This window comes from Cystoisospora suis (assembly GCF_002600585.1).
Source record: "Cystoisospora suis strain Wien I chromosome Unknown contig_4, whole genome shotgun sequence".
Classification (NCBI taxonomy): domain Eukaryota; phylum Apicomplexa; class Conoidasida; order Eucoccidiorida; family Sarcocystidae; genus Cystoisospora; species Cystoisospora suis.
This window is the reverse complement of record NW_027152806.1, coordinates 1-22,038: the sequence shown is the minus strand read 5'-3', so window position 1 is coordinate 22,038 and position 22,038 is coordinate 1. Positions and strand designations below refer to the sequence as shown.

Sequence of the window (22,038 nt, the reverse complement as noted above, 5' to 3'; positions counted from 1 at the left end):
AAGATAGATAGATAGATATAAGTCCAAAGAAAAAGCTACTCAGGTAAAGCAATAGAAAAGAAGGAAAGAGTGTGTGTGTGTAAACATCCTCTTCCCCCAGACAAGCTTATCCATTTTCTTTCTTCCCTCTTCATGGACAATTCTCAGAGAGACACCTGGGCCGATCGAAGAGCTCAGAGATCATCTAGAGTGTATGTTGGAAATCTCCACTTCTTCTTTCATACACATTCTCACTCTCCTTCTTTCTTTTCTTCTTGTTTTATGCGAGAGCTGTCGATACCTTTGAGGCCGTTTTGATCTTCTTCTACGCCGAATTGCATGCGATTCAGCTGCTTGTGCACTTCTGTCAGTTCGTACTTCTCTTTCATTCGCCTCAAGAAAAATACCGAAGAGAAAGACAAGAAAGAAAGAAAGAGGAGAGACGAAGAGGTGAAGAGAGAAACAATAAAGGGACAGTTAGAGCTCCTTCTTCTTTTCTTCGTGACCTCCATACAGACACACACACATACCCCCCTGACATATTCATACTCATCTATACTTATCTATACTCATACTGCTATATGGACATATGACTATATATATACAGCTATCTATCTCTCTATATATCTATGTATATGTATCTACATATATGTATCTATATGTATATGTATGTCTGTCTATTTATGTGGCGGTCATGGTGGGAGTGGGGTGGGAGGAGATCAGATGAACGCTGTCGGTTTTTCTTGTCCTTCTTGCAAACACTCGATAAATCTCTTTATCTTCTTGTTCTTCTCCACACTGTCTATCTTCAATCTATCTTTAAACTATCTTTGATCTATCTTTCATCTATCTATTTATCTATATCTTTAGGTTGGTCAGTAAGCGGGGGCGTGTGTGACTTTACCTGTACTTTTTCCCGCCTCTTTTGGGTCTCGATCTTTCGTCAGGTGCAGGGAGGGCTTTCTTCTGAGGAGCTGGAGGAGGCTCTTGTGCCTGACCAACATAGACAACATAGACAGCTCGACACACACTACACCCAATCTACCTTACTAAAAAGACAAAGAAAAAGAAGAATAGAAGAAGAAGAAAAGAAAAAGAAGAGACATCGAGGACTTGAAGAGTACCTAGCTGAGAGGCCTTCTCTCAAGAATCCAACTTAAGGGTAGACATGACAGAAGTTCTTTCCCCTCACTGGCTAGCAGAACAGCCCCCTCACAAAGTACGACTAGCTAGCTGAAGGCTCCAAGACACAATCCCTCTCTCTCTCAAACACACCATATATATATATATATATGTAGGGATCCGTAGACACGTATAGAATAGAGAGAATACACATGGAGGGACCACCGTGGATACAATCCATACATATCTCCATACATGTATATATCTATATCTACAGAGAGAGAGAAGTAGATCTATGTCTATGTATATGAAGTTGAGAAGAAGAAGAGCTCATTTTCCTCTCTGTTGAGATATTGAGAAGAACAAACAGCCGAGGAGACGTGAGTGTCTTCCTTCCTCCGGTTTGAGAGAGGAGATTTCCACTCAGTGGCCGTCCCCCACCTACGTAAGGATAGCACGTATGTATCTCTCTAAGCTATACATGCAGTCTATGTATGTTGTGTATAGACATACCCTGGTCTATACGTACTCTCCTTCTTTATACACATACATATGTATAGATCAATACATAAAGATTCAAGATAGATGGATGAGATATAGACCATGGCTGTCTGGAAAAGCCGTTCAAGATAGGGACTGATTGAGTCTTCTCGAAACTTTCCTATCTCCTTCTGTGAGGAGACATCAGAAACAACTTCCACACACATTCTCTCAATCTCCCTCTCTCTCTCTATATATACACCTATACAATATGCATTCAGATTCATATATATATATATATATATAGCTCTATACTCATACAATTCTATATAAGACAGTTCCCCATACATCTCTCTATGTGTCTATGTTTCTCTTTGTCCATATCTCTTAGTATGTCTCTTCCGATGTGTATGAGGGGGAGATACCTTGATGAGAGCTCGTACAATATCTTCTCTAAGAGCCTTTCCTTTCTCTCCGTCCTTCGATTCTCCGAAGAAGTCGATTCTCGCAGCTAGAGAGACCTTGCCAGCTAAGAGGCGAAGAGCCCTCGTCCTATATGCGGGAGGTGTGAGAAGTAAAATCTCGGAAGAACAGAGAAGAGCGCTGAACGCCCCCGTCGCCGCTGCACTTGCAGAGCTCCCGCTGCTTCCACCTCCCCCTTTAGACGAAGAAGAGGAAAGAGAGAAAGATGTCTTTTTCTGAGCTCCCACAAGCTAGAGAAGACAGACATAAAGGAGACAAGAGAGAGAGACACGGAGAAACAAGTAGAAGAGGAAGAAAAGAAGACACGAAAGAGACAGAGAGATAGACGGTATGAGATAAAAGGGGAGAGAAAGAAAAGTGTGGAGAGAGATATCCACCATTATAGAGAGAAAGAAAGAAAGAGATCAAAAATGAGACAAAGAGGAGTAAGAAAGAAAGAAGGAAGAGAGCTCTTGGGAACGGAGAAAGGATAGAAAGATGTGAGATTAAGAGAGACCTTCGAGGAAGTACCTGACCATCCTGAGACCTCTCTCTATCTTTCTGCTGTGACAGGCAACTGCTGAGGAAACATCGAAGCACGAGGTACAGAGACAAAACAACACCGAAATAGATAGACTAGAGATGGATAGATTAAAGAAAGATAGATCAATAGATACATACCGAAACTGAGGGGACAGAAACTGAGAGAGAGAGAGACACACAGGTGAAGAGAGGGAGGGAAAGAGCGAGGTAGACAAATGAACTGAAGACAGAGAGCTTAAAGAGAGATAGAGATAGATAGATAGATGGAGTCAGGAGAGATAGACATAGAGGCAGCAAGACAGAGATAGGTAGCTCAAAGATAGATAGACCCAATATAGATCAATAGATAGATGGATAGATAGATAAACTCGAGATGAACAGACATACGTACATAGATTCAAGATAGATAGAGACAGAGAGATAGATAGATAGGAACATTAGAGATCGAAAGATAGAGAGGTAGATTCAAGATCGAGAGAGAAAGACAGATAGACAGAGAGATAGATAGACAGATAGATAGATAGAGAGATAGATAAGTAGACGATAGTGGGAATTGGGTTGTCTAATTTTACCATGATGTTTTGGGAAGGCATTTTAGCGAGGGTCTTGAGGCCTCCGACCTTCGTGAGAAGGCGGGCGGTAAGTGCCGTGCCTAGGATAGACGAAATGTTAGGGGCGATCATATTCATACGGCTCTCCAAATACAACAAAATCTAGACAAGAGACACACACAGAGAGAAACAGAGAGACTGAGAGAGCCACATGTATCATGCAAATAGATAGATACATATAGAAATAGATAGACAGAGAGGTAGATACATGCACGTGATGTACACGAGCTAGATAGCTAGGTGCGAACACCGCCTCCAGACATGTCTATAGATATAATAGATGAGAGAGATGTATGAAAAGAAAGCTAGGAAGGCAAGGAATAGAGATGGGTTGGATCTAGAGACAGACGAGAAGAGAACAAGAAGAAAGAAAGAAGGAAAGAAAAGGAGAGAAAGAAAAAATGTAGGCTCGATACATGAAACCGCGGACACTGCATCTAGCTTCTCTCTTTGAAAAGATATCTGCACGAAAAGTACTCCTTCTTCTTCTTCTTCAGAAGGAGGTATCTACACTGAAATTCATAGACACATAATATATCTCTCCCAAAGGCTGTCTCTCTCTATAGGTGCGTATAGAGACAACTGACTGTAGATCTGTTGATATGTCTATCTCTATGTCGATCTATCTCTCTATCTAGCTCGATGGAACTAGACATGTCTAGACAGCCGTATGGATAGATGCATGCATGCATGCCATACTGATATCAATAGCACTCATAATAAGAGACCCAAACACGTCTCTCCTTCTCCTTCTCCTTTTTCTTTCTTTCTTTCTTACTTCTTTCCGTTTTTCTGCAAGACAGAGAGCTTCTTTGCCTGCGGTGATCGCTTTGCAATACTCCTCGTCAGGCAAGCGACGCCCTAAAGGAGAAAAGTAGAAAGAAGAGAAGAAGACGCATGAAAGACCAGAGATTGCGGTGGGAAGCAGAAAGAAGAGAAGACAGGAAAAAGGAGAAAAGAGAGAGAGGATAAAAGACATATCCTGGAGAGAGAGAGAAAGAAGAAAGAAAGGGTTTAGCGAGTTTGACTATCGAGCTTTGTAAGGAAGGAGAAAAACGACGCGAAGAATCGAAAAGAGGAAGAAAGAGAAGAAAAGGAGATAAAGAAAAAGAAAAGAAAGAAAGACAGAAGGAGACAGAAAAGAAAAGAAGAATGTATACTAACCTGAGGAGGAGGAGGAAGAAGAGAGAGATGAAGATACAGAGAGAGATGCTGCGACAGTTAAAGCCATAATCGTAGGAGAAGGAAGAAGATCAGTCAAATCAATCTGAGTTATGTCCTACACACACACACACACACACCAAGCACGCTATCTATCTATCTTTAATCTATCTATCTTTAATCTATCTATCTATCTTTAATCTATCTATCTATCTATCTATCTTTAATCTATCTTTAATCTATCTATCTTTAATCTATCTATCACGCTCTCCCCCCTCTGCAATAACGCATCGGTGCCTAGCCGAGAGAAGCATCTTCTTCTTTTTCTCGCTGTATAAGCCGATCTTCTCTTTCCCACACCTATCTTTTCCTTTCGTTTTCCTGCGTCTAACAGATTTCGTGAAGAGGACCCCATCCTTTCTCGACATGGAAGCAAGAGAGCCTCTTCATATCAAAAAGAAGAGAAGGCATTTCAACTTACCGTCTGATTCTGAATGCGCAGGACAATGGCTATATATTCTAGGGGCGCCTGGACGATAGATTCCAGCTCGGGAAATTTCATGCTGTAGATATCTTTTATGAACTTATGGATATTCAAGATGCTGACAGAAGACAAGAAGAAAAGAAAGATGGGGAGGCAGATGTGTGATATACGGGAGACTGTGCAGGTACAGAAAGAAAAGGCGGAGGAGACAGAAGGAGGGAGAGAAAGAAAGAAGAAAGAAGAGAGAGAGAAAAGACGCTTAAAGACTTGAGTCTAACCTGTATATCTGTATCTACCAATGTATATATATCTGTAAATGTATGCATGCATGTACGTGTACGGACGCATGTTGGTATGCCTCTGCTATCTACAGCCATACATACTCACACACATGCACCACCTACATACATATACACACATATATATACGCACAGATATCTATATATATATAGAGAGAGAGAGATGTAAGCACTCATGTGTATACACATCTGTATGTCTGTAGAATACATCTTACACAACCTTGCAGAGAAAGACGTTTGCCTACGGCTCGATTGCTGTCTCAATAGATATGGATCTACTCCGTATACTCCAAGCTACAGATATATGTCGATATATACCTTGACGTAGACATACACATACATACTCTATATATGTTGTTAAGCATCTTCCTACTTATCTTTGATCTATCTATCTATCTATGTAGTCAAGCATATAGGTAGGTACATATATAGATGTGAATATAAGGCATGAAAGAAGGGAATTGTATATGGCTGTGTGAAGAAGAGGAAGAGGAGGAGGAAGAAGAATTGCATGTGGCTTACTCTTTATCGATATCGATAACTCTTTGGTTGCATTGCTCAATAAGATCTAATTCCTCATGATCGTATTCCGCTTCTTTAGGTGTTAGGCTTCTGACTTTCTGGTGTATGTACACCGCATGCATGCATAATGACATCACGCACACACAAAAGAGAGAAGAAGAGAGGAAAAGAAAAGAAGCTCAATGGAAAGACGAGATTGTTCCTTATAAGAGAAGAGGGAAGAGAAAGATCTCTAGAGCTAACTTGAGAGAAGATGAACAAGAAGACGAGAGAAAGAAGAAAAGAAAATGGTACTCTTCAAAATCTTCTCCCCAGTGAAAGAAAAGCGAGAAAGAAACAGAAGAAGGAAGATTCTGAGAAAGAAGGAAAGATTTCCCATTGATAAGGAAAGAGCCACATATACATGGATAGATAGACTAAAGATAGACAGATAGCTGGACAGATACACAGATATATAGAGATAAAGATAGACGGATAGATAGAAATAGGTTAGAGAAAGATAGATAGATTAACGAGACATAGATAGACGGATAGATTGGAGATAGATAGATCGATAGCATCTTCGGGAGAAGTGCACGAAAAGACTTTCTCGTCCGACGGATCCTTGCAGGTGTCTGTATAGAGAGACTTTCTTTCCTAGACAGAGAAGAAGACGACGATAAAGATATAGAAACGAGGAAATAAATCTCTCAATACTCCTTCAATCGACCTAGCCGAGACAAAAGCAGCCTCTTGTATCTGAAGTGCATCTATCTATCTGTCTATCTGTCTGTCTGTCTATCTACGTTTCTTTATGTAGATCTCATATCTGGAGAGAAGAGAGAGAGGTCGATATTGGCTAGCTCTCGACGTGTCGAGGCTCTCTAACTCTATAAGAAAGAAAAAGAGAAGAAGAGAAAGAAGTAGGAAAGAGAAGCGACAGAACGAAAGAGGAGAAAAGAAGAGAAGAAACATGTCTCTTTGCTTTCTGACCGCAAGTAAAGCAAGAAAGTCAGGTTTCTGCATGAGGTCGCTAACAACGGCTCCGACGTAATCCTCTTTCTGCTTCTCTTCATATTCTTGAATAGCATCGGGGATAGGCACGTCTAGATCATCTTCTCCTTTCTCTTGTAATTTATCCGTCTTCTTTCTCTTCTTCTTAACGCCACTTTCGCTCTTCACTGCGGGACCTCCACTCGCTGGTAAGACGTCAGATCTCTGTCTTTCTTCTTCTATCTTAGACGTATACCCGCTATCTACTCCTCTTCCTTCTCCATTACTCGTACTCCCAGCCTAATACAAGACATGCAGACAGAGAGAGACAGAGACCGATCGATGTGGAGAGAGATTGATAGGAAGCTATACATATACTTAAGGTGTCTGTACATACACATACAGACATATACGTAAAGTGTATGCGTATACATCTAGACATGAAGATATATACTGGTGTATATGCATATACCGCTATACATGGATATATATATATATATACAAATACCTATACGTAGGTAGTGATATATATATATATATAGAGAGAGAGAGAGATAGGGTGTAAGTACAGGTATGAAGGTGTGTATGTATATGTAAAGCATATACAGATAGGACAGATACGAAGAGAAAGAGGAAGGAGAAATAGACAGAAGTAACTGGAGAAGGGGGCGTAGAGACCCACGTCTCTACACGGATAGAGATAGGGTTAGGCCCTGTTAAAGAAAGATGAGAATATAAAGAGCATCGACTATAAAAGAAAAGAGAAGAATAGAAGAGAGAGAAACAGAACTCCTGTGGGGAAGAGCCAACCTCCTTTGTATGATGTATACGAAGACGTGTAAGCATCTATCTAGGTATGTGTAAAATACGAAAGGAGAAAAGAAGGACAAGAGAAAGGAAGAGCGCAAAAGGGTGGGAATTCCCAAAGAAAGAGAAAGAAGGACAGAGAGAGACCAACACAAGAAAAGCATACAAAAGAGACAGACAGAAGGGCGAGAAGAGAGAGAGATAAAGAGAAAGAAGAAAAGAGAGAGATACATACCGGTACTGATCCTAGAGCATCGGTATCTTCTTCTTCTTCTTCCTCTTCTTCTTCCTCCTCCTCTTCATCTTCTTCGAGATCTTGAAGATCGCAGAGAAAAGATTCAGCTAGCGTCGACTGGAGTACAGACAAAGAGAGAAGAAAAAAGGATAGAAGAGCTCAGAGAAACAAGGAAGAAAATGAAAAAGAGGGAAAAAGGAAGAAAGAAAGAGATTGTGCTGTTGCTCCTGTCTCATTACCACGGTGTACATACACTCGAATCTGAAGCTCTCTATCCACCCTTCATACCGATCTTATCAAAGTGACTGTGAAATCTCGCATATAGACTAGGCACCTCTTTTCTAGAAAAGATGAAGAGAAAGAGAGAAAGCAAATGTAAGAGGCAATTAAGAAGAAGAAAGAAAGAAGGAAAGAGAGACTCCCTCCTACTCTACGTTCTTTATCAGCTTCTTCTTGTTGAGCTCTTCTTCTTCTTTCTGTCTTTCTCTGTTGCTAAGGAGACTCCCCTTTCTGGAGAATTTCTCGAGCATGGACAAAACAGGAGGGAAGCATTGCAGAAAGAGAGAGAAACAAAGAAAGAAAGAAAGAGGGAAGAGACAGACGAATGAGAGATGAAGATAACTAAAGAATGCTTACGATAGAAGACAAAGGCAGACAGAGAGGGAGAGAAAGAATGCGGATGGATCGATGGATGGATGGATGTGTACAAACACACAGGCATAGACATAGAGGAAAAGGAGAGAGAAGAAGAGATAGATGGAGAGATAGGTAGATAGGCAGATAGATACAGAGAGAAAAAGATAAGAAGAGACAGAGAGAGAACAAGGGTAGATACGTAGAAAGGTAGATAGATTGATAGCGAGAAGAGCTGAATTGATAAGAAAAGAGAAAGATAGAGATAGATGGATAGAGAGATATAGAGGAAATTTAGACCTGGAAAGAAACCCCAGGATGTATCTAGGGAGGTAAATCTTACCATAGTGAAAGGACCCGAGGAGAAAAGACGGAGAGTTAAGAAAGAGGAAAGAAAGAAAGAGAAGAAAAGTCCTATTCTTTGCGACCTTTGCTTCGAATGAAGGCCGAGAGAACTGAGAAGAAAAGCACTCTTCGATCTTCATAGACAAACATCCAATGGCGAGGTAGGGACGAAGAAGAGAAAGAGCAAGGAAGAAGAGAAAGAAAAGGAAGAAGAGAAAGATTTCTTCTATCCTCGATACCAAAGAGAGACGATACCCTGCCCTCCTCCTTTAGATAAAAAAGGAAGGAGAGGCTGAGAGAGAACAGGGAGTCTAGAAAGCGAATCTTTCTTTTTCTTCGATGGAAAGGAAAGAAGAAGATAACGAATGAGGAGATGAATGAAAGGAGGAAAAGAAAGAAGAGACAAAGGGAGAGAAACAAAGAGAAACCTGGACTGTTAGGAAGGTAAGAGGGGAAAGAAAGAGGAAAGACGGAGTGGCAAAGAAGAAAAAGAAGGAGTTGCGCCTTGTTATCTCGTGAAGTCTCTCTCCCTCTTAGATACTCTTTTTATATGATAGTGCATGTGCATGAAGAAAGGACAGCCACAAAGAAAGAAAAGAGAAAAGCTCTCTAACTTACAAAGAAGAGCGGAAGAAGAAGAAAACTTCTCCTTCTCTTTCTCCGCTAAGGGGACAAATAGGAGGTGAAAAATAAGCTCGGAAGACGAATCAACTCTCTTCCGTCTTCTTCTTCTTCACATCTTCTCTCTCTTTCCTCTTTTTCCTCCTTGCATGCATGCAAAGCTATGAGCTTCTATCCAAAGATCATTTCCAGACAAGCTTTCGTCTTGCTCTTTTCTTCTCTCTGTCGGCTCAGCGGCGCGTGAACCTCCCTCCTTTTCAAATCAACACCTCCCCCCATCTCCTAGTAAGACATGTCTTCGAATATAAGCCGGACCCAGGTGAGGGGGCTTAGAGCTCTTCGTCAGGGGGCCCGACTTCCGTTTAGATGAAAGAAAGCTTTGCTTCTTTTTCACCAGAAGAGCAATCTTCGTCCCAGCTGAAAGTAGGGAGAGAGGGAGGAGAAGAAAAGCGAAAAAGAGAACGAGGAAGAAGAGAGGAAGATAGCAAGGCGTTCTTTCCGCGGTGACCTACGCCCTATGACCCAGTGCTGTGTAGACAGTAAAAGTTGAGAGAGGGGAGAGAGAAGAGAGGGAAGCTCGCCTGCTGCTTAACTACTTTACTTTCTTTCGGCTTTTTCCTTCTTTTCTTTCTTCTTTACACGGCTAAGCTTTCCTTTCTCTTATCTTTTCTTCTACTCTTGTCGTTTCATCTCTATCAGTCACCTTCCTGCTTTCTTCCTTTCTTTCTTTGTGTATCTCTCCTTCCTTCATTCTTTCTCTCCTGTCTTCGTGTGACTTTCCTCCTCTGTCTTTCTTTCCTTTTCTTTCTCTTCGCTGGAAATCTCCCTAAAGAACAACCCATCTTTCTTTCTCTCCTTTCTCTCTCCACTTCTTCGAAAATAACTTCTCCCCTAACACTTCTTTTCTTCTCCTTTCATCGAGTCCTTCTATCCTTCACGTGCTTCAATCAACCTCTCTTCTCCCCTCCCTCTCTCTCTTCTCGCCACCTTCCCGCCGTTGCGCCTCTTCTTTTTCTTCGTCTACGGTTCTCTTTCTTTCCTGCTACTTTTCTAGTACATTCTCCTTCTCTCCGTTCTTCTCTCGAACGTCAAAGCAAAAGCAGCGTGATCTTTCTTCTTCTCTCACCTCCCCCCCACACTTGTGTGCGAGGCATTTCTCAGGAGATCTTTCTTTAGTTCCAGGTGAGAATGAGTTGGACTTCTTGCGTAGCTTTCATTTCTTCTCCATGAAGGATCGATCGATTCTCAACTATGGCCCTCTTCTTTCTCCCACGGGACTCCTGTGTGTCGCTGGCGAACGATGAGAGGTGGATTGTTTCTTTCCTTTCCGCCGATGCGGAGGGTCCGATACAAAACACAAGAATTCCTTCTTTTTCCGTATGAAGTCGTATGTATCTATCTGTATACATGTATAGATATAGACAGATTGCGTGTCATAGATGTATCTGCAAGTGGGCGTAATGTGTGCTTATGACTGCATGTAGCAGGTGTACATACATATTCAGCATGCATCGTCTTACAGAGCTTGGCGCACATAGTCTAAATGAAAATACACGCCCGCCCGTCTCTTAGCTTCTCTTGATTGAAGAAGAAGAAGATCATAGAAAAGACCTGCAGCTCAACATGGTGTTCTTCCTAGACATTCGTTCTTCTGACGTATCTATCTACCTACCTATCTATCTGTCTTTATCTATCTTTAATCCATTTACCTATTGTTCAATTTATGTGTCTTCGTGTGTCTTTCTCTTTAACGTCTGTAGGGACGTTTCTTCGTCTTTGCCTTTTTCAAGATGGATAGAACTCACCTCAACAGTAAAGAGGGAGGAGAGAGTGGCGCGGGCGGAAGTGCAGGGGGGGGGGCGGATATCGAGCTCATCTCCAATCGACTTGAAGGAGTTACGATTAGTAAGTCAGTCCATACAACGACAATGACGATGCTCTTCCATGCATCGCTCTTCCTCCTCCTCGTTCATGCCTTCTTTTGACACCTGATAAGACGTGTGTCTGTACATCTGTGTAGTTAGATACATGTAGATCTGTCCGTAGAGGATGTATAACCTGCATGTGTATGTGCATGAGTGTGAGAGGTCTATATGTGTAGGTATGCGTGTGTATGTGAAAGCGACTTGTATGCGTCTATTTGTCTACCATTCTTCTCTCTTTAGACGTCTCATATAAGCATAGGCACTACCTACTCACACACTCTCGGTCAGCAAAACAATTACATGCAAGCATACATACATACATATATGCATGAACCCTTGCATAGAGGGAGAGAGGCGCAGCCGGGTTCCTGACCTTTCTCCCTCCCCCGTCAAGCCCTCTCTCTTCGAGACTATCACATACACATATATGTAAGTCTGCACATACATTCATACGTATGTAATAAACCTATATATACATATATATATATATATATATATATAGGGCTTGACGGGGGGCGAAGGGAGGTTAGGGAACCCCGCTCTCCCTCTCTACATCTGTTTATACTTGTATGGATAGATACACATAGGTAGGCGTACAGCTGCCTGGATGAAGATGAGTAAGGACCATGTAGAAGTTGTACTTGTTAAATGCGATCGAGATTCTTATCTCTCCTCGATGTTGACGATAAGGACAACAGAAGGAGGGACTCTCTTCATCTATCATCTGTATAGACACATACATCAGAATACAACGTTTCCCGGTACATCTCTCTCTCTCTTTCTCCTTCTCTGTTGTCCATTTCACCGTTCTCCGTCCAGGAGAGCAACCTGTATGGAGAAGAGGAGAGAAAACATCACCTTTATACATCCCTTCGCTACTCTTGCTTGTCTCTCTCTTTCTCCTCCCACCTACTAATACGGGCATCCATACTAGCTCACATCTCTACGTAGACCTGTATACGTGCACATGTGTGCTATCTTTTCTTCTTTTCTCATGCTCTATATTTCTGGGCTGTCTTTATCTTCTTTTTGCAGCGGATAAGCAGGGAGACTCCCTGCAAGGCGTGGGAAAGACAGCAGGGGGGGTTTCTCCAGGAGGCATAGAAGAGAACGAGATTTACGCGAGTCTGACGAAAGAACAGAAGGAAGTCGTTACGGCGTTGCAGGCTATCCAGTCGAAGCATGATGAGTTAGAGAGACAATACGATCGGGATCTTATCATTCTCAAGATGAAATACGAAAATCTGTATGCTCCTCTCTACAAAGAAAGGAAAGAAATTCTTCTACAGAAACAACCCTCTTCTTCATCGACAGGCGCGGGGGGGGGATCAGCTGACACTGCAAACAATACTCACGACGCCTCGCCTACTAATCAGCCTGCGGGCACCCCTGTAGGTCTAAACATCTTGTATGTGTATTTAGACATGTCTCATTGTCTAAAAGTATAAGTACATCTCTCCATCTATGTAGCTATCTATATAGGTGGACGTGTTGTATGTATGTGCGTGCATGTGTGTGAGAGACTGTGAAGGTGGGGCATCAGCATGTCCTTTGTATCTCTTGTACATCTGTTTCTTTATCGTCAATCCCGCTATCTCCCCTCTATCTTTCTATCTACGTCTGTATATCCATCTCCCAGTTGTGTATGCGTGTTTATGAAAGCATTTGCCGTCATCCTTCCTTTCCCATTTCTCTTCTTTTCCTTCTTCTTCGTAGGCTCTTCCGTCTTTCTGGTTGAATTGTATGAAGCAGAATTCCACCTTGAACGAGCTGATCGAAGAACATGATGAGAAGATCCTCGCTTACCTCGAAAACATCTCATGTGAATATTTCACTGTGGCGGAACAAGAAGCGCTCGAAGAGAGAGAAGCGAAGAAAGAAGGACGCACAAAGAAAGATGAAGAGAACAACGCCAACTCTTCTTCCTCTTCCTCTTCTTCCTCTTCTTCAGTCGTTGTTCCTGAGAGCTTCCGTCTTGTCTTTGAATTTTCGCCAAATGAATATTTTAAGACCCCACGCCTCGTGAAAGAATACCATCTAACCATTTCTTCGTCACGACACGGCGCTGAGCTTACAAGTACCAAAAGCACAGAAATCGAGTGGAACGAAGGGAAGGACGTCACGAAGAAGATTGTGACACGAAGACAGAGAAACAAGAAAACGAAGCAAGTTCGGACAATTCAGGAAGTTGTTGATAGCGAAAGTTTCTTCAACTTCTTCACAGATCATGAGATTCCCTCCGATGATAAACTCGAAACCATGTCTGATAAACAGGTAACCCATACAGGCACACAGAAAGCGGTGGAGACGGTCAACTGTACAAATGCATGCACACGGAAAGCGGGGAGATGGTTGAGAGGAGGTAGAAGAAGCGAAAGAGGGCCACCAGGGGGGTTAGAGGAGATAGAGAGAGAAAAAGAAAGAAAGGAAGAGGTTTCCACAAGGTAGATGTATAGATATAGATAGGTAGATAGATATCAAGAGAGAGATGGGGGTACTTATCCTTCGATGAAGGGTTTCGCATGCCTCTACTCTCAGCTAGACTTGAGTCATTCTTTCCTTTGTCAGTCTCCATCTGTCGATTGTCTTGGGATTTGTATATGCTCTTGCTTCTTCTGTTGGGGCCTAGGGTTAACCTTTCTGTCAGCGATAGTGTGTTTCTGAGAGAGAAGTTTGAGCGAAGGTTTCCGATGTATGTTTTGAGATGTCGAAGAAGAAGAAAGATTCCTTCGGAAAAGACATTTCTGTGTGAGGACAGAGGGATCCGAATGTAAGTCACTGTGTTTGTCCATAGGTGTAGATCGAGTAGAGTGGTGATGCTGTCTATTTGTAATGGAGAATGCTGGATAGAGATCGGAGAAAGCAGATCACGTCTATTGATAGCGTATCTGTTCTCTTAAGGAAGGACTGTCGTCTTTATGCGATCATCAACGCCAAAAGAGAGGTGTAAAGCAAAAGATACGGGGGGAGTAGACCTCTTCACGTTTAGATGGGGTGTGCGCATGCGGTGTTGTGGTGTATGTACACCTCATACATTCGGGTGTATGTACACCTCGCACATTCGGGTGCATGTACACCTGAATTGGATTGTGTTTATCGCCGCGGCACCTGTGTGAGATATGTATGTTGCAGGAATGTTATGGTTCTGTCCTTTTTCTGTGAATCTGTTGCAATTTCTTTTCATTCCTTCTTTCCTTCTTTCTTTTCTTTCTTCTCTAGGTTGGAGAGCTTCAGATGATCGTCGAGGCTGACTACGATATCGGCGTAACTATTCGGGTACGACGCCTCTTTGTGTCTCTTATTAGCATCATCACCCATCCTTCTCTTTCCTCTTCATTGTTAGAGTCATACATATCTAAGCATATATAGACACCATCATAGAGAGACTCCATTGATCCATATATATTTCTGTTACAGTAGAGAAGACTCCTGAAGGACCAAATGTATTGGAAAAACGAGTGAGCGCGTGTGGGAGGGTATAAGAAGAAGAGTCCCTGTATATCTCTACATCATGTGTAGATATATATAGAGTCTGATTCTTCATCGTGTGTTCTGTATGTGCATGCATATGTGTATTTTTTGTGTGGTAGGATAAGATAATTCCCCAGGCGGTCGAGTGGTTCCTAGGAGAGGCAGATGATGACGATGACGACCAATTCGATGAAGATGACGACGATGAATTCGACGACGATGAAGATGATGACGATGAAGATGATATGTAAATAGTAGTAAAGCCACATCCGCATACAAATATACATACATCCATACAGAGATAAATCTAGAGAGATACATAGATCGATAGATAGATAGATAGATAGACTCAAGATTGATGATAGTATATGTCTATTACCATCTTGTTCTGCTGGAAGTGTCTTTATGATCTGCTTCTTTCTGCTTGTCTTTTGTATCTGTATGGGTAGTGTATATCTCTTCGCTGGCTGTTTTCATCGCCTCTCTCGCGCCGTCTGTGTTCTTCGCTCTTCTCCTGTACATCAACCCTAAGAGGGAGTAGGTCATGATGATGAGGGGGATGTAGATACAAGCTATCTCTGTCCTACAGACTCCTGATAGTCTTGCATGGTCTATACATATGTACAGATATCCACCTAGGATAGATCTTCATAGAGAGTCGTCTCTGCATACGTGCACCACGTACATGTATACACGTAAATAGATATGGACTTAGATATAGAGATGTCTCTATAATTGTCTTTGTATAGAATACTCAGAAATTCACGTGATATCTTTTGGCTGCTCTTTAGACTCTTTCCTCTTCTTTTTGTTTTTCTTCTTCCTTTTCTTCCACGCTGTCTTTATCTCGCTGTCTTCACTTCTACATGCATAGGATACTCTCCTACGTATACCTATCTATACATATAGATGCCTATATGCATATCTGTGCTTCGCCTCATATAAGAGCGGGGGAAGAGGAGATAGAGATTGTAAAGAACGATAGGATGAAGGGGGATCTCTTCTTTTCCATTGTTCTCCATCGTTCCTTCGCTTTCTTTTTTGCTAATTTTTCTTTCTTTTCTTAAGGTTTTCGAGTGACGGTGAAGATGAGAGACCGAAAGGCGGCAGGATGGCGGGAGGCCCCCGAGGAAAAGGTGCGAAGGTATAGGCCATGTATATCTATCTATCTATCTTTAATCTATCTATCTATGTGTGACATCTGTATCTGTCTATGTATGCTTTCATAGGTCTTCTTTAGGGTGTACCTAAATCCTATAGAGTGTGTCACTCTTCTACTTGAATGTTTCTCTGTATGCAGACAGAGCATTCAGGTCACACCTTCCTGTATGGAGACCTATATCATGGTGTATAAAAGTATATGGAGGCTACTTTCTCTTAGTATATATATACATTTGACTATGATATGCTGAAAGAGAGAGTATATGGGAGGTGTATCTGCATACCTATGTATATGCATCTTCTACAGCCAATAGTACTGTGACTGTTTAGTAGCGAGTACGTGTAGACGTATGAATAGATCTTGACTAGTGCAAGAAGGTGATAGAGATAGTATAGGATATATAGTCGCATGAATGAATGGACAAAGAAAGAGAGAGGACTGTCGTGACGACAGGAAAAGGACAGAAGAAGAGAAGACGCAAGGAGAAAGGGCAGGAGGGAAAGCATATCACTCTGGAGTGTACATACACATCTTGACCAGACATCTCATTTACCTATGTAAGTGGTTTCCAACCAGAATGCCTTTCTATCTTTCTAGCCTTCTTTCTCTCTCTCTTGTCTTCTTTTTTTTTCCTTTCCTCATCCATACCGTCTCCAACTCCTCTCCTCTCCGAGCACACCATTCACCTGGATGAGAAAGACTTAGAGATCTACCTATCTCTAGATTTATGCATGTGTAACTCGAGTCATACATGGATGTATATACGCATATATATGTGTAGACCCCCTCCTACAGGGCTTCTTCTCCCACTTTCGCCTCCCTCTATCATGCCCATATACATACGTACATATAGATCTCTCTGCGTCTAGGCTTTTCTTTTCTTTCTAACTCGTTTGATCTTCTTTTTTGTGTTTCTGATTCTTGTGGGGGTGTGGTTTGTGTAGGGAGCCAAGGGCCCCACCATCCCCAGCAGCAGCATCACTCGTCCAGGCGGGGGTGAGGGAAAGGCGAAGGGAGGACAGCAAGACCAACCCCCTGAATGTAAACAACAGTAAACCCTTGGAACCACACATACGCGGATAGATACAGAGATAAAGATAGATTAAAGATAGATAGATAGATAGATATATGTGCATAGACGCATATTCATATCGACGGATATTTACATACACACACATACATAACTCACTTATTCGCTCTCTTCAGGAAGAAACAATCGAAGAAGAAAGTGTGATACAAAGAAAAAAGAATGAAGGAGATCTATGCCTGTATACGTACATGTATCTGTCTGTCTATTTCTCTTTCTGTCTGTGAAGATGGATAGCTATAGATATATATATCTATATATATTTGGAAGAGAAGAGATTCGAGGCAGAGTGCGTGATGAAGGAAGGAGACAGAGAAAAAAGACAGACACATTCGAAAGATGAGGGAAAGCGTGAAGGATAGAGGAGAGATAGCATGTAGGAGAAGAAGAATACTTGAGAAAGAAGAAGATTCCTGCTTGTTTGCATAGAGAAAAATGACGAGAAGGTCCATACCTCCTCCAGTCCTGAGTGAAAGTCTCCCTGAGAAAGGGACAAGAGATGGACGTCGCGATAAAAAGGATCGGGCCATATGTGTGTGTATAGAGGGAGAAGCTGAGGTGGGAATACCGGGAGAGAAAGAAAAGAAGAAAGAAATCTTTCTCAAGTGGAGTAGTACTGTAGAGGGGAGGCGAAGCAAAGGATAGAACAAGGGAGAGAATGGTGTGGAAAGATCTATTGGGGTGGCGATCTTAGATGGATTTCCCGGGTGTATGTACACCTCTCCCTCGTTCAAGTCTTAGTAGGTGTCTATAGCAGGGATCTGTTAGGATTGATAATTGAGGTCTCTGGAGTGCCTCCGTGTTGAGGTGTATGCTACCTATTTATACGGATTCTCCTTATTCTTATGCATGCAAACAAGTCTCACTATGGTGATGCATCGCTGGCTTCTTTCTTTCCTTCTTTCGTGGGTCTTTTTCTGCTTCTTCTATCAACAATTGAGACTGCCAAGTCCTTTCTTTGCACGAAGAAGAATCCCTCGATAGGGAAGAGATAAAGAGATGATACATCTCTTTCTGTGTGTTGTAGACGTTCCTTTCCTTCTCTTCATGATAGAGAAGAAGATGATAAGGAGGACAAAGAAGATCTCCTCTACGTTCTTTCTCTCTACTGCGTTCCCTACACGGAAAGATCATTCATTCATGGATGCTTTCTGTATATCACTCTCTCGATCTTCCGTCGTCTTCACCTAGCTCTAGGAGAAGGAGGAAGGAAGAAAAGCCCAGAATCTTTCGATCTTCCCTACAGGTTGCTTCAACACTAGGAAGTAGACTCTTATACGGTGAAGACGTGGAAGGCTTTCTTCTTTCTTCTTACGGTGTACGATAGCTGCGCGAAAGTAGAGAACACATTTTATCTTCTTCCTTTTGGAAGTTGAGACAAGGGAGGGATGTAGAGGGATGACTCGAAAAAGCGAGTCGAGGGTGATGCTAGGAGGAGACGATGAACTAACTAAGCACGGAGAGATAGAGGAGTCTCACGCGGCACAGGCGGGGTACGTATATGGATTGGGAGAGAAGAAAGAAACGGAGAAAAGACAGAACACATAGCGTACGTAAAACTCTCTCTAGAGAGACAGAGAGAAACAAGAGAAAGAAAGAAAGAAGTGAGTGTGATGGTCTCTCTTTTCAGGAAAGAAAAAGGGATCGATTCAGATGAGGAGCTGTCATCTATCGTAGTGACGGATGAATGAATAATAGATCACTTCTGACATGATGATAGTTATCTCTTTCCTTTTCCTACCCCGGGTCGACTATCTTCTTCATTCTCTTACATTCCTCACACTTTGAAGTGGCTCCCTGCCGAACATGAGGTCGCACAATCTCTCATGCTCTTTCTTCCCCTCTACACCCTTCTCTCTCTTCTTCCCTCTCTGCATCAAGCTTCTTCTCAAAGAAAGAAATCTATCTAGCTATCTGTCTTCATCTATCTACCCCTCCAAGGCAGGTAGGCGCCACCGAGCTGAGTGAAGTCTCCCAGGCGTACGTCTCCATTCAGTCTTTTTGTCTACTGACACCTGCTCCACGTGTGCATGCATTGCTACTCCTACCGGTCCCCCGTTTCAAGAAGAAAAGATTCGATCGACGTTGTTAGATCTCCCCTTGTCGATAAAGCAAGACAGAGAGATAGACTCTCCGACCCAAAAGAAAACCTTCCTCTCTCACTTCATTGCAGTCGACGGACAGACTGACTACCTTACAGAAAAACTCATCTATCTTGATCTTCTATCTCCTATCGATCTTTGATCTATCTATCTATCTATCCATCTCTCTTTCTTTGATCTATGTATCTCTCCATGTACCTTTATGTTGAGCTGGATATGATATACCGACAGGTCATGGAAGAAAGACGTGTAGACCTCGAGCTTCTCTGAAGGCTTAGAGAGAGAGAGAGATAGAAAGATGGATAGATAGATAGATAGATAGGTGACGGTAGAGATCCAGCCTTGAATGTTCATGGCGATTTCACGAAAGGAACGAGGAAACATGTCTGTTGTCATGAGAAAAGAAAGAAAGAAAGGAGAGGACCATTTGATACTAAGTGGTGTTTTCGCGAACGAAATACGAAGAGAACTGCGAGAAGAAAATCGAGCCAGAAATAACAAAGTTCGGACAAAGTTTGAGATGGAGAAAGTCATCTTATCCTTATGACCATCACAAGGATGACCACCATAAAAAAGAAGAAACAACTTCCCCGAGAGAACTGCAACTCACATAGTCCACATCCACGTCGTCGAGTGTATGTACACCTCAGATCAAGAACCAAACCGGAGAGAAAGGGATGAGGTGTATAGACACCTCAGTCCATGGTCATGGTGGATAATGACCACCCACCTTTGGCGCGACAGGATGGAAGAAAAGAGCAGAGGAAAGGAGAAAGAAGAAAATAAAGATCTTCATGTCTTGACCCCGACTCTAACTAAAGAATTCACAGACTCACTCCCCTAACTGCACGCCCTTCATCTTCTTTTCGCAAGAGAAAGAAAAGGAGACAGGAGAGAAGGAAGAGTGTGAAAGAAACTCTGTAGAGTCAACTCTACACCGAGACAGACAACACACAAATCATCAAGAGCAAAATAAGAAAGACCTGTCTCCCAAACCCCCATCTAATATCGATCTATCTATCCATCTATCTACCTTCTTCTCTTCTTTCCTTCTTCTTCTTCTTCTCTCCCTCTTGTTCTTCTTCTTCTTTTCCTCGTCACCCCCAGTCCCAGTGTCTACCTCTTCCTTTCATTCTCTCTCCTCCTTCCTCAACCCACCCCCCTGATATCTCTCCTTCTTCTCCTCCTTCTTTTTCTTCTTCTTCTCTCCTTTTCTTCTTTCTTTCTTTCTTTCTTTCTTTGTTTGCCTCTGAGTGCTACTGAAGGTCCTCTCCATCTTTTCTGTCCTCTTAGGCGTGTTGAGTCTTGGCAGGGGCGTTTGCATACTTATCATAGAGGGGAGCATTCGGCATCTGTTCATCGAAGGGAATAGAAACGAACGTTTCATAGAGAGGAAGATGGGGCTTATGTTGTCTATAGATGTAGATATGAAATTCATAGGAAGGACGTGAGTACAGTTTTCTTTCTTTCTTTCTTTCTAAAGAGACCTGCATGCAGTTTGCATTGTCATCATCTCCAATCTTCTCTTGTGTAGAAGAGAGCTCTTCTCCCTGTATCCCAGGAGTTATGAGGCTCTTCTTCTTCTTTTTTCTTCCTCTTCTCTTAGCGTCTCTCGTCAGTGAAGAGTTACATGAGGAGAGATCGGTTGACGGATCACGATTTCCCATCTCTTCTTCTTCTACTTCATCCTGATCTTCTTCTTCTCTTTCTTCTCTCACTCCTTCTCTTTTCTCAGCACCACTACCGCCTTCTTCTTCTTCCTCCTCTTGGACAGACTCCCCGGCCTCTTTCTCCTGTTCTTCTTCTTCTATGTCTTCAATGCGTAGAGATGTCGAGGGGCGGGATTTCTTTCCTCTTTCTTCTTCTTCTTTTCTTTTACTTTCTTCTGTCTCTCCGTCTTCTCTTCTTTCCTTTGCATCTCTGACCTCTTCTTCCATCTCCTCTTTCTTCTCTTCTCCCAGCTCTTCTTCTTCGTCATTATCACGATTCTTCTTCTTCTTCTCCCTCTGGAAAGCTGTACGTACACCTCTTCCTCTCCCTCTTGCTCTTCCTCTTCCTCTCCCCGCTGATGGAGAACCTCTTGAACTCTTCACTTCTCTCTCTTCTTCTTTCTTTTGCCGACGTGAGCTCATCCTGACCTTTCTCTTCTTCTCCTTCTCTTCCTCTTCTTCTTTTTCTTGTCGACCAAATGTTCGCCTTGGGCTTCTCTCCTTCGCAACTTCATCCTCTACGATACTCTTCCTATGATCCCCTCCGTCTTCCGAATCGACCACCTGTTTTTCCTGATTCTCCTCCTCATTCTTCTTTTTCTCTTCTTCTTTCTTCTTCTTCTTTCTTTCAGGAGAGCTCACTTCGACCTTTGCACTTTCATCTCCTTTGTCAGCTTCGCCGTTACCTTCGTATCTCTTCTTCTCTTTTTCGTCTTTTCCGTCATCTTCTTCTTCTCCTGCACTCCTTTCTCTCTTCCTTCCTCGTCTTCTAGCGACGCCCCCCAACCTCCCCCCGTTCTTCTTTTCCTTATCCTCTTCTCCGCCTTCCTTCTTCTTCTTTTCCTCTTCTTCTTCTCCTCCTCCTCTCTTTTTCTCTCCTTTTCTGTCTTGTTTCACCCCCCCTTTCTCCCTCTTCTCCTCTTGATCTTCTTCTCCCTCCCCGTTGTTCTTCTCCTTCTCTTCATCTCTCCCCTTCTCTTTCTTTTCTTCTTCTTCTTTTTCCTTGTCTTCTTCATCTTGATCTTCTTCCTCTTCTTCATCCACTTGCTTTCTGTCAAAACTGTCTCCACCTTGGCCCCGGAAGGAAGGAGTCTTTCTCCCCCCCCTCTTATTCTTCGTCTTCTTCCTTTTCGCGTATGTCTTCCGGCTGTGCTTCTTCTTCTTCTTCTTCGCCTCTTCTTCTCCACCCCTGGCGTTGTCGTCTTCTTCACGATAATTCTCAAGATCAGCCGTGGCAAGGACGTGAATATAATCGCCTTTCTCTACGTACACTTCGTCAGGCATCAGGACAATAGCTTTAAACCAT

General features: G+C 42.5%; 3 protein-coding genes across 3 annotated transcripts; 1 reads left to right on the top strand and 2 right to left on the bottom strand.

Moving 5' to 3' along the window:
- Nucleotides 1-295: 295 nt before the first annotated feature.
- Nucleotides 296-9,360, bottom strand: CSUI_000004 (snorna binding domain-containing protein). The gene is made up of 11 exons (XM_068060239.1): nt 8,654-9,360; nt 7,678-7,794; nt 6,636-6,935; nt 5,664-5,761; nt 4,840-4,960; nt 4,362-4,476; nt 3,976-4,058; nt 3,159-3,299; nt 2,007-2,294; nt 880-972; nt 296-372 (listed from the first exon to the last, which is right to left on the bottom strand). The coding sequence occupies exons 1-10, from the start codon at nt 8,654-8,656 to the stop codon at nt 880-882; spliced, it is 1,359 nt and encodes a 452-aa protein (XP_067927787.1). The 5' UTR covers nt 8,657-9,360; the 3' UTR covers nt 296-372.
- A 237-nt stretch (nt 9,361-9,597) lies between these two features.
- On the top strand, nt 9,598-17,950 carry CSUI_000003 (nucleosome assembly protein). The gene is made up of 8 exons (XM_068060238.1): nt 9,598-10,458; nt 11,037-11,181; nt 12,237-12,592; nt 12,918-13,475; nt 14,421-14,477; nt 14,792-14,919; nt 15,741-15,816; nt 16,779-17,950. The coding sequence occupies exons 2-8, from the start codon at nt 11,067-11,069 to the stop codon at nt 16,887-16,889; spliced, it is 1,401 nt and encodes a 466-aa protein (XP_067927786.1). The 5' UTR covers nt 9,598-10,458; nt 11,037-11,066; the 3' UTR covers nt 16,890-17,950.
- Nucleotides 17,951-19,486: 1,536 nt separating this feature from the next.
- On the bottom strand, nt 19,487-22,037 carry CSUI_000002 (uncharacterized protein). The gene has a single exon (XM_068060237.1). The coding sequence runs from the start codon at nt 22,014-22,016 to the stop codon at nt 20,313-20,315; it is 1,704 nt and encodes a 567-aa protein (XP_067927785.1). The 5' UTR covers nt 22,017-22,037; the 3' UTR covers nt 19,487-20,312.
- Nucleotide 22,038: the final 1 nt, after the last annotated feature.

Bases quoted from the DNA above. Each gene is read 5' to 3' on its own strand.
- CSUI_000004 (XM_068060239.1), bottom strand. The intron at 4,059-4,361 runs GTTAGTATACAT...TTTCTCCTTTAG, and splicing joins TTCTTCCTCCTCCTCCTCAG to GGCGTCGCTTGCCTGACGAG. The intron at 3,300-3,975 runs GTAAGAAAGAAA...TCTCTTGTCTAG, and splicing joins TTGCAGAAAAACGGAAAGAA to ATTTTGTTGTATTTGGAGAG.
- CSUI_000002 (XM_068060237.1), bottom strand. From the start codon at position 22,016: ATGCCTGACGAAGTGTACGTAGAGAAAGGCGATTATATTCACGTCCTT.
- CSUI_000003 (XM_068060238.1), top strand. From the start codon at position 11,067: ATGGATAGAACTCACCTCAACAGTAAAGAGGGAGGAGAGAGTGGCGCG. The intron at 11,182-12,236 runs GTAAGTCAGTCC...TTCTTTTTGCAG, and splicing joins ACTTGAAGGAGTTACGATTA to CGGATAAGCAGGGAGACTCC. The intron at 12,593-12,917 runs GTAGGTCTAAAC...TCTTCTTCGTAG, and splicing joins ATCAGCCTGCGGGCACCCCT to GCTCTTCCGTCTTTCTGGTT.